The 12179-nt window shown below is 42.9% G+C and overlaps 1 protein-coding gene across 1 annotated transcript; it reads left to right on the top strand.

Moving 5' to 3' along the window:
• The first annotated feature begins 1339 nt into the window (after positions 1-1339).
• Positions 1340-10655, top strand: DMRTB1 (DMRT like family B with proline rich C-terminal 1). The gene is made up of 5 exons (XM_009500553.2): positions 1340-1407; positions 2967-3568; positions 5296-5528; positions 7166-7310; positions 10486-10655. Exons 1-5 carry the CDS (start codon positions 1340-1342, stop codon positions 10590-10592), a joined length of 1155 nt encoding a protein of 384 aa, XP_009498848.2. The 3' UTR covers positions 10593-10655.
• Positions 10656-12179: the final 1524 nt, after the last annotated feature.

The following is a 12179-nucleotide window of genomic DNA, read 5'->3' as shown; positions in this document are numbered from 1 at the left end:
ATATTTTTAAATGGAGATATCAGACTGAACAAATTTCCTGATTATGTTGCTATTGCTCTGTGAAATGTCAGATGTAAGCAGAACAATTTCCTTGCCAAAAACCATTTACTGTGTAAAATGTTAGCTGGAAAGTCTGAGAAGAAGGAAAAAAACAAAACGCAGTTTTCTGCTATTTTATTTAAAGGCAGACAGTCTTTTGATTTGTTCCCTTTTAGCTAAATCATTGTTTTCCTTCACTGTTTCACATACAAAGCAAACTGCATGCCAAAACCACATACTTTGTATGATTCAGAAGTTGGAAAAAAGTAGACATTATTGCTATCGATTTCAATAACATGAAATCAGCAGGTTGCTTTCCTTTCATTCTGGCAAGATAATAATTCTTATAAATGCTATTTTAATACAGAACTCTGTCTGTACACACTTTATGTTGCAATCCCACCATATGTTACATGAAATGCTAGACTGAACTGCATAAGTTTTAGAGAAAAGGAGTCTTTATCATGCCCCATTTTTTTTTATATATAAATAAAGGAGAAAATTATAAGACATGAAGCTGCATCTGCATACAATTCTACATCTCATTCCAAAAATTTATTTTGAAACTATTCTGTCTTCTCTGTGGGATGGTCTTGCTAATGGTGTGTGATAAGTAGAATTCTTTGAACTGTCTGCAGAAATAGATATTAACCTCACAAGCGAAATAGAATGTTCGCTACCTATAAAAAGCATGTCTAGTTATGTTTGAAACAAACTATGTGGAGAGTATAATAAATCCTGAATGCTTAGGTGAAAATTGTTCAAAAGAAAAATCCACATGACTTTGAAAGACATGATTTATTAATGGAGAAACTGTTGCAGTCCATGGCTGGTATACCTTTCTCTAGAGCAAAGAGAGAGAAATTTAAGTATGTTTGAGTAAATGTCTCAAATAGTAGTATTATGTGACTCAGAATACAAAATTACTGAGGAAAATGTACATGGCCTACCCTTCTCTTCCACCGCTTAAGTATCCAGATGAACACAGATTGTATATCTGTGGAAAGATATAAAAACGGTTTTTTAAAATGTGTCATCCATCCTCTTTCATTCTCCAGCTAAATATACACATCCTCAACATACAGCAAAAATATGGAGCATAAAATTAGGAATATATTATCTGTCTATATTTATTACAGAGTCAATGTTTAGAATGATTGTGGCACCGACACAAGTGAGCAGCACTTCAAGACTGCATTTAAAAGTAGCTTCTACTGAAGGCGTATCAACCAAGAATCTTTTTGAACTAGGAAGAAATGGTAGCATTTTCAGGTCAAATTTTCAAAGATATTTAGCCACAATGCACACTGCCCATGCACATGAAGCTGGCTTTCTAGACGGTGCTTTAGAAGTCTTCTGGGGAAAATGGTCTGCATCCGAGGACCGGGAGTTGATTACATTTGCACGTGTGCTTTGCTGCCTCCTGCTCACAAAAGGAGTTGCTGTGCATGCTGCCCAGCACCCAGTTTCTACAAAGCACTGTGGTGGTCTCTCCTACATGACCAGCAGGATTTGTACATGCCTGTGCAGTTTTGGCCTTGCTACTGCACAGGTCCCTGAATGCATGGGTGCAAAGGCATCACTGATAGCCCCTCACAAAAAGTAGCTACCAAAGACTCCATCTGCAACTGCGAAAGCAAAATCTGCAGGCTGGGGTTGCTGCTGGGCTGGGTGGTCTAGGGACTGTGCGCATTTGAGGATTTGGGTCTGAATTCCTTTTGAGAACAAGTCTGGGCTTGTATGCCAGTACTGCACTTAGGAAAACATCTCCCCAGGAGACAAAATCATACTGGAAACCTGCAGTACTCAGATGAAAAGCCCTACTGGGTCTTTTGCAAAGAAGCCTGAATCTAGGGTAAGCCTTGGGGGCTTGCAGGCACAGGGGCTGGCTGCTCACTGCTAAGGCAAATCAGGTTGTTGCCAAATCTCTTAAAGTGCGTGCTATGCTGGGGCCTTGACACACCTCCCCCCTGCCCCCGGTGTTGAGGGGTGCACCCAAGTCTTGCAGGAAGGTTTGCTCCAAGGGAAGGGCTTTTGCAAGGCTGCTGTGAAACATACTCTCTTGTATACTAGAATTGCTTCAGAGCAGCAGATAGATGTTACCTGGTTCTCTTGAAACTAATTGGTAAAAAACCTCACAACTACTTGGTGGTTGATTTTTTGTGGTGTTCTTTTTAAATAGAAGAAACTATTGGCATCTCAGGATTTTAAAACAGAATTAGCTGTTGCATATGTGAGAAACATCAGCAGTGTCATGCTTTACACAGCAAAGTGGAGAGTTTGCCGCTGGAAATGGGCTACTGTGTAAACCATGGTTTTGTAGCTACGAGCAGTAACAAATAACAAGTGCTTTCTAAGCAATACTGGAACTGGAGCATTCCTGTATTTCTACTTGAAAGCCTGTCTTTGTTTCCAGAGAATAAGGAATTCCGAGAAAAGGAGACAGGTCTTTTGAAAGACATACGCTTTCTGCCTTCATCTTAGTACCTTGTTTTGAAAAACAGAATGATGAAACAGTGGGTTTTTTTCCTGCTGAGGCAGTCACTCCTCCTGATCAAGAGAAGCATGCTGCAAATTGGAAACAAAATGGAACTGAAATCCTGTGCATATTAAAAGCAAATGCATGAGAGGTATGAAAGTGGGTGCAGATGTTAAAGTGCCAAAAAGGAAAACTATCACTTAAGGCAGTACTGTAAGGGACACTTAATTTCTCTCCCATGCACACCCGCCCATCCGAAACTCCCCATTTCTGCATGCACTAGCACAGGGAAATGTACTAAACTGCGTGGCACGTTCTCCCCTGCTCTTGCAGATGCAGTCCCTGCTCTCTCTCTTCCTCCAGCCCCCACGGCCAAGGTCTGCCTCCAGCCTGCACCAGGGGTCTGCAGGGGGAGGTGGGCAGGTAGAGCCACGCCTGTCTGAGGGAGGGGAGGCCTGTGGGGCCAAGGCAGCTCCTGTGCCATATGCTCCCCAGAGCACGGCACTCCCCACCCGCTGCCATGGGCTCTCCTGCCCCGCCTGCCCAGGTTGCTACATGCTGGGACGGCAGTGGCCATGCCCTATATAAGAGCCCAGACGAGCCAGCCCAATTGTGCCAGGGTGGTTTGCCAGGACTCGTGTGCTATGGAGGCTGAGGAGGCGACAGCAGTGGCGGCAAAGGCAGCCCTGCGGACCCCCAAGTGCTCGCGCTGCCGTAACCATGGCTTTGTGGTGCCGGTGAAGGGCCATGCTGGCCACTGCCGCTGGAAGCTCTGCCTGTGCGACAAGTGCGCCCTCATCACCGAGCGCCAGAAGATCATGGCAGCCCAGAAGGCCCTGAGGCAGCAGATGCCGGACCCCCCAGCTGGGGCAGACTCAGGGCCTACTACCCTGGGTGAAGGCCCTGGGGTGGCCACCGGGGCGGCTGTTGGCCCTGAGCAGAGCAGCCATGAAGGGGTGAAGGGCAACCAGCCCACTGGCAGCAATGGCAAAGGCATGGCATGCAGGGGACCGCTGCCACCTCCCAGCGGCCCTCCCTTCTGGGACTACGGTAAGGGTTTCTTCCCCTGTCCCACCGTGTTTCCTTCGGTGTTCATCTCCCTCTTCCTCCCCCATCAAACACTGCCACTTGCGCAGTTTGCACCTGCCCAATTCCTCAGGCTCCAGCTCTACTGAGAGCCATTCCTGCCATCTCTTCCCTCTTCCCTGCCTCAGGTACCCAACTTGCATGTTGAATGTGCAGCCCTGCATTTATTTTCCCTTTTGCAAGGTTTGCATGTGGGTCACGTGGCTTTGCAGCAGCTGGAGCAATGTGCTCAGCCTTCCTGCTCATTGCAAAGTTGAAGCTTGAGCAAGTGGGTTTTCTCTGAGAGGGAAATTAGCCTGGGAGGGAAACCAAACCGTGATCCACTGTGCACTGCAGCTGCTCCTGCATGTTCTCTGAGTGCTGTCTCACTGTTTATAAATTCACAGGCACAAGCCTTCAGTAACAAAAATGCTGAAAAACTCCATGATGGCAGGTAAATGGGGAAGTTACTGCTGCAGTTGCCTGAAGCAAGCATTTTATGATAGCACTGTAAAAGAAAGAGACCTTCTGGCCTTAATTCCTGTAGCAAAGACTGAACTTGGCTGGGATCACTGGGTGTAAAAGTGCATTTCGTATTTAAGAGCAAACCATAGATTTTGCAGGTGGACAGTTGTATGGCCTGTCACCTCTTAAATTGATTCCTTTAATAGAGTCTTTCATGTGACTTGTCTAGTTTATTACTATTTATTACAGTAACTTCATACTATTTACTGTAGTAATTTTACAGAAATCCCTGTTGACTGCAGTAGTCATTAGTCTGAGCCTCTGGAGAGTTGGCTGCCTGCAAGACAAAATACTGTTCTGAGAAGCCCAGAGGAAAGAGTAATTTCAGACATCCCTAGTTCCCACCTAATCTGTTAATAACTTCCCTTTTGTATTTAGCTTTGTTTAAAAAAAAATGTTTATAGATTACACTAGCTGTACATGCACCTGTCAGTCCTTTTCTTAATAACGTTTTTAACCTGCTGACCAATTTTAAAAAAGGTTAGGAACAAATAGTACCATTATATTCAATGGAGAATAGTGGTATAGAGGGAATATAAGATAATAGTACTAGAATATAGATCTAGTACTCCAAAGGTTGATCCTATTCTCAAAGCAAATTCTTCCACTTTTCTACCAACAGGAGGATGGGCAGACAAGAAGAACCCTATTTATATGTAAATAACTACTCTTTTTCTAAGACTTCAGAGAGGCCATATAAGATTCCAGACACAAGTCAAAAAGCAAAGGAAGTAACCAATTCCTGCATCTAAAATTTCCTGTGTATGACTCTAAAATTGAGCCTTTGTCTGTAAATTAATTTAAGAAATGTCAGATAGGACTAAAGTTAGAACTCTATTATTTATGCAGATTTAAAAAAAATTTCTGCTAGAGTTAAAAGTCTTAAGATAGGTTGTTTTGCTGTTGGTGATGTAGTGAAAGAATAAGATTCTGCAGGCAGTGCTTTATAAGGACTAGCTTCACAATGCACAAGGCACAAAAGAATGCAAATCATTCTGTGTTACAGTATCATCTGCTGCATCTTTCCTTAGTTCCTTAAAAAATCACAAATTCATGAGGAACTAAGCATGAAAGCAAATGTCCAGATTATCCTGCTTGAAAGTGTAATCTGGTCCTGCAGCTACTTCTACTGAACTACAAAGAATTACACTGATAGTTCCATTTGTTGTTTTCTAATTGTTTCCTAGCTCACCCTGCTTTTCCTCCAGAATATGTGGTCAACCCAGAATACCTGGAGAGAGAACCTCCAAAAGTGTACCCTGGGTGTTCTGGGGTATATCCTTACCACCCGTTTCCCATGGGATTTGCCATCAATCAGTCAAGCTGTAGGGGAGCACCATCACCTCCAGGGATATCACTTCAGAGAGGCTTCCGACACATTTCTAGCAACTATGGGCCAGGAAATGCAGCTTCTGTGTCAGTAAGTAGTAGTCTTCTAATTACCTCTGGAAATACTGCTGTCTTTACCTTTAGCTGCCTTCTTGCTGTTAAAGTACCCATGAAAATTCACCCTGCTTATCAGTTACTTCATGGCATTTTGATATATTATGCTGAAGAAAACATTAGCAAATGGTGATGTTAATAGTCTGACTTGAACCCAGAAGAGAAAACCCATGCACTTGCAAGGGGCCAGATTTTGTGAAGTGTTTGGGGGCTTATATGTCCTGCTAACATCTGCAATGGCCTTTTGGAATGATGGCAGCTGGACACTTAATATGGGCATGTGCCAGCATAGATGGCACAGAATGTGCTTTGGGAGTTTCCTCTTCTTCCATGCAGGACAAATCTAATGGGGAGGGAGAGTGTCAGGGCTTGGCCAAGGCACCACAGCCACAGAGAACAGGAAAATCAGCTTCCACAAGGAAGCAAATCAGCGTGGTTGGATATTTCTGTTTTGAGACATTTGGTTTCTCAAAAACAGTGGAAGATTGTTGTGATTAACCAAAGTTTCAGATTAAAAATGATGGTTAGCATCATAGGGCCCACACCTTCAGACCACACAGACATGGTAAGAAACAGATGCTAAATTGCCGGTCAGTTGTAATGGTGTGTGTGGGCACTTCCAGTTCCTTTCAGTGCTGTCAGTCATGTTGGTTTAAACTGGTGGTGTCCAGTTTTTGTACCACGGTTGGCACGTTATCAGATTTCCAGCTGCTGTGTGCCATTCTGTCTGCATTGAGTACAATTCATAGATTCATGTTAAGGTAGAGTGATCTGCCTCAAGACTACCATATTTGTTATGCTTACACAGAAATTCCCTGTCACATTTTAGGGGTTATTGAGAAAGAGAGTGTCTAGCAGCAGTGTGAGTCCTGGTGCCTTGGATAGGCACAGGTTGGGAAACGCCTTGTCTAGACCATCACTGTGTAGTTTTGAACTTAATTTTTAACTGTCCTGAAACAGATGGAAAGATCTCATACAAGCTCTGTCTGTACCAGGGTGCCTGGCCAGATCCAAGAGAGAAATGCTCCTTTTTCTCTGATGCTAGTGTTTCTGAGTGATGGAAGTCTCTCCTGGCACGTGGAATGAGTTTTATCATGCTCTAACAGGTTTGGTGATCGCAGAAGACCAGGGCTGTGGGGCACCCTCTGGTGCACACCAGCCCCTCAGTGTAGGTAGAGCCACTCACTTCACTGGGTTCAGGGGAGAATCAATTAACTAGCAGGCAGGTGGTGGCAAGGAGCATTTTCACAGGTTGCCTCTCTGTTGCATGAAGACTTCCAGACCTGTTTGGTGGCAAGTGCACCAGGTCAGTGGTGAAGGTGAGCTGCTCCTCGTTTAAACCAACTGCTTTAATGTGATATCAGAGCAGAAAAGGAGGCCTTAGAAGGTCAGTTTCAGCTGAGACATGGCCTGAGAAGCTGTTACTTGTCAGTTTCAGCATGTTACACTATGCACGTGCTTTGCATGTGCACAGACATGGCAGCATATGGCCACCAAATGGAAAAAAATGTAATATTCACAGGTAAAAATTGAAACAGAAATTGTTTGACACTGCAGATGTGTCCTGGAGAGAGTCTTTAGATGGAAGATGTTTTGATTGATGTGTTTCCACAGATTCCAGATGGAGGTGGAGAGTTCCATCAAGGGTACTACACTCCTGTGCCTCCCTTCATCCCACCAAGTTTTCTGCCAGGGATTCATTACATTCCACCTCCCCTTTCACTGAATGTGTTGGCTGAAACCACCAAGGAAGCACATGGTAAGGAAGTATGCGGTGAGCCCTGGGAGATTCAGTATTAACCTGGTTTCAATACCTAGCTACAGAGGTGGAAGCCTTGAGACTCTGATTCTAGTTGTGTTCAGGGTTTCACAGATCACTGTGATGGAGCCAGGACTGACATCCTGAAGTCCCAGGACAGATTGCCAGCTTGTACATCTCTAGGCAGGGCTGACTTAGGGAAAGCAGCCTGACATGCTTGGGCTTTCCAGCTGACAAGCACGTCAATCGCACACAGATGTTGGAGGCTCCAGGACTCAGAGCCATTCGAGAACATGATCATCTGATGTCCTCAAAATGAAAATATTTTTCTAAATAGCTAGTTTGCGGGACATGTTTTAAAAATTATTTGGCTCTCTTGCAATTTAGACAAAATGTTAAAAAAAATGTGGACTAACACATAGCATGAACAATATGAAATTTCTTGCACATCTGAAAATCCTACATTTTAATTGCTGCAAATGAAAGATTGAATCTTCAAAATCTCAAGTTGTTTTACTGAATCTCACAGGATTTTAAATTTCTGGCATAGGTTAAGTCTTTGTGCCCCTCTCTTTTGAGTCTCTCTCATATATTGTGCCTTCATGTGGGCATATCTGTGATTATATTTGCAAGTTTTTCATTTGGCTGCAGCTAGCTGTGACCACAAGAGGGTAGAGCTGCTCAGAGAATTAACCACTAGCACTGGATGAGTGAACAGCCAGTTTTATTTTAAATTCTTTTTGAAAATGCAGATAAATAGATAAAACTTTCTCTCTTTTCTCAAACATGAGACTAAAAAAATTATTAAGCTGTGAAATAGATTACAAAAATCACACAGTGACAAAAACAAATCTCTTGTGTAAGAGGGAGGAGAAACAAAGGAGTGTAATTGTCTCCTCTGAGCTGAAATGATGTTGATGATGGTTATGTTGCGGTTTTTTTGGCATGGTTTCTCAACTACATAAGGCTTTTGCAGTCTCATTTTCTGTTAATGTCAGTCCTCTCATAACTTTTCAATCCATTAGTTATTTTCAGCCAAACATATCTGTTGTGATCACAGGCCTGCACAATATTGATGTGCAAGGCAAACAGATGCCTCCCACAAAATGGTTTTTTTGCAGCCATGTCGTGGTGTTTGGCTGGCTGTCAGCTTACACTCAATTCCTGACTGACGTGTGCGTGTACCTTGGCCAACAACAAAGCGCCTGCCAGTCAGCCCAGCAGTGGTCACATATCTTTGGAGCAGTCAGAGCATACCTGCTTCTTGTCTGGCTGGAAAGCCAAAGAAAATTAAGCAGGAGATGTGGCGGACAATGGGAATATGAAGAATGTGGCAGTGTGTGGGGTGTACAGACATCGTAGAAATGTATAGTTATCTTAAGATACTGACAAAGGCATTAGGACTTTAATGCAGCGTATAGGAGATGCTGGTGTGCTGTAGGTGAAATAATGTGGGCTGAGTTTGAGGGGAAGAGAGGAAATTGAGGGCTGGCAGGCAAACCAGAAAGTGCATATGAGGATTAATGGGGTTTGTGATTCAGAGGGGACAAAAGATCTGGGGAATTCTGCAGTGGCAGGGAACCTGCAGGGAGCTGCCGGAGTGTGTGGTAATGGGAAGGAACTGGAAGCAGCAGACAAACGGGGAACAATGAGAGAAGTAGTGGTATTGCATGAGGAAATCCAGTCCTGTATTGGTAGAGTGAAGTTGTACTGGCCAAACAATCATGGAAACAGGCAACTGGATAGAGAAGGGAGATCATGAGGGCACACCCCCCCCAAAGAGCAAAGTGCCATCTAATGACCTCAGCCCTTATTACACACTAGGGAAATCACATCCTAGGCACAAAGCCATAGGAAACAATGCATCACGCACTGTGCTGTTCAGAGAACAATCCAGTTTTCTTAGGGATACGGAAAAAGTACAAATTAATTCCACTACATAGCATTTATGCTCCAGGATATGCAGGAATTTGCAATTGTGACCCAGTGAGGGGGGATACTTGTGCATGAGGTCATACACAAAATAGCCTGCCAGCAGAAGATGCAGATGTGGAGGAAAGCTACAGCAAAACTAGTAATTCTTTGATTCTGGTATTCAAGATGCTTGAAAAAAGAGAAAAGGTGTAACATTGGGTGCATACGGATGCGTTAGGACAGCATCATGTCTTTTTTCCCAAGAAAGGAAGTGACTCAAACCTGCAGTGAGACTTGGGAACATCCTTCCTCCAGAGGCACCTCCAGAATTGAGGTGAAATGGGCTTTCTGGCAAAACTGTTGCAGGAAAATGGATATAGAGAACTCTAGCAGGGGACAGCTGGTGAGAAGAAATGTCTGTGATCTCTGCCCTGAAGGGAATCTGAGATGAAGACAGATAAAAATAAAACACAAGTCCCGTCTGAAAAAGATTTCCAAGGCTAGAAGCTGCTGCCAGAAAGGTTTGAGTCAATAGATAACTGCAGTTGAATGACTGAGGCCAGTTAGGTTTACAACGGTTATGTGAAGTATAGTCCATGTTGTTACACAACTTCATGCAGTATTGACTAGTCATGTTATGGAGATTTGACAAAATAAACACAAGGTATGTCCAGTAAAACAGCCAGTACAGCATCTGAGGATAGAGTCTGATTGCAGATTCTTGGCTTCCTAAAAGAGCAAGCTGCAGAAAAACAAAAACCCAAGTCACCTGTGAGGAAATTAGGGAAATTTACATGTGAATTGGCAAGTAAATACTTTATAAAATGAAAATCCCTAGTTGGATTTGCAGCAGGGATTATTTAGTCTGTCAAGGCCTTTAATTCACAGGAGTGTTAAAAAGGCATGGCATAGATTCACTGCGGTTAAGTGGGCAAGAGTCTGCCTCATACTTCTAGTGCAGCTTCAACACTTGCCATCTTGAAGCACTCTTGCTACATTTCTTTAAGCATGGCTGAAACAATCAACTGCTGTCTGAAGTACAGTATCTCAGGAGAGCTGCAGCACTTAATGTCAAGCACTGTTGAATTAACTGGGTTGAAAAACAAACTGGATTGACAAAAGTTGTATTGCATCAAGAATCTACCTCTGGAAATATGATTGATACCAGGTGTAATGCAAACTGAAATACAGGCTTTGCGGGGTTTGGCTTATTTGTTTGTGTTTAACTCTGACCTTTTTCTATTCTTCATTTTCATTTCAGCTACTGAAGCTGACAGTCAGGATTCAGGGGTGGTTCATGAACCTGGCCAACCATCTTCTTCCCCAGAAGAAACAAGCAGAGACCAATCTGTATATTCTAAACAGTAAATGGGCCGGAGAAGAGTGGAGTAGCAGGCAGCGCTATTTTCATTTCTGAGAGTGTTAGTTAATATGAGGGTAGAGCAACACTTAGTTACTGAGCAGTCACAACAACTAGAAGAAGGGTATTAGTCCCCTGCCTCACTTTAGGATCATGTTAGAGCTACCAGGCTCACAGCTCTGCCTCCCTAGCACCGTAAAGCCCTTCCTCCTAAAAGAGGTTTTCCAAAGCCATGGTAAATCCCTTCCCCCTTAGGCAGGTAGAAGCAGCAAATGATTATGACTGATTTTTTTTCCTTTGCTGAGGTTAGATGGCTCCCTGACTTTGGAGTGAGGTTTCTGAGTCATGTACATTCTGTAGCCTTCTCATGTTCATGACAGTAGTCAAAAATGTGTTGTTTGTATGTCAATTTGCTGTAAAGGAAACCTAGTTCTGAATATTCTGGAAGAGTTAAGTGTGTGGAGCCTTAAGACTGAGTGAGAGAGATGGGAAGACATGCTGGGTTGCTAATTTACTTGGCTGCCTAAGAATGTGTTTCGCTGGATTCAGCAGAGTAAGCAAACAGTAGGTGCTTGTCAAGAAGGGCATGGGAGGAATTTTCAGAAAGGTCTGATATAGGCTGAAGTCCAGTGCCTCCGCATTGTTTTCTGGATGAAATGCCTTTAAGGCACCTTCTGTTCAGGTTGGGGACAGCCTGGTTTGGAATCACTTTGTATCACACAGGCTTCAGGATTTTGAATGTCCTTAATGGTTTATATGTAATTTCAGTGTTGTTTAATTCAGTAGAGCTGAAATGAAACAGGACTATTTGTTTCTAAAGGACTGTGTAGACAGCTTTATACATGCGTATTGGAAGTGCGTTGTGGCATATCAAAGGTGTGGAGAGATTGCCTAGGAAACTAGGACAAAACACCATTTAGAATAATAATTAGTCAAATCCATACGTATTATAATTTTCAATGGTAATGTTTAATTAAAAATGAAAGGTACATTCCTCTACTGTTTTGCCTAGAGGAATCAGTTTCGTATTAAGTAGATTGGTTGTTAATGGTTGAATAATTTGGGGGGGGACTTCTGTATAATGAAAACAGATACATAAAATTGTTGGTATGGTTTTGATGATTTGAGGCTTGCATATCTCCATGTAATTTTTCTAGTGAAATGTCAGATGTTGCCCTGAACAGCCCTGTGTAACAAACTTGTCTGGAGAGAGATTTAGGCTTCAGTATTTTTCTTCTACAACTTTTGACTGCTGCTGTAGAGGTGAGCGCAGTAAAATAAACATTCTTCTTTTCTGCTACCTGTACTAATAATCCATTGCTCAATGCAAGATGTAAAGAAATTATACTAAGCTGAATTTTTCTTTAATTTTATTTTTTATTGTAGTAGATGATCTGCTGGAATGCTTTCCAGCACACAGTGTTCTGGGGCAAAAGTGGCAAACTTAGAACTACCAAGAGGAAAAACTGAAAACCACATATATCTACAGTAAATAATTTGATGTACAACTTGTTACATACTGGATTTACAACAGGACCTTTGCTCCCAGGAGTGTCCCAAACCTGCTCTAAAAACTGGTGTCTGCTTGGGAAAAT

Source organism: Phalacrocorax carbo, chromosome 6 (genome assembly GCF_963921805.1).
Source record: "Phalacrocorax carbo chromosome 6, bPhaCar2.1, whole genome shotgun sequence".
Taxonomy (NCBI): domain Eukaryota; kingdom Metazoa; phylum Chordata; class Aves; order Suliformes; family Phalacrocoracidae; genus Phalacrocorax; species Phalacrocorax carbo.
This window is presented reverse-complemented; position numbering and strand designations above follow the sequence as displayed.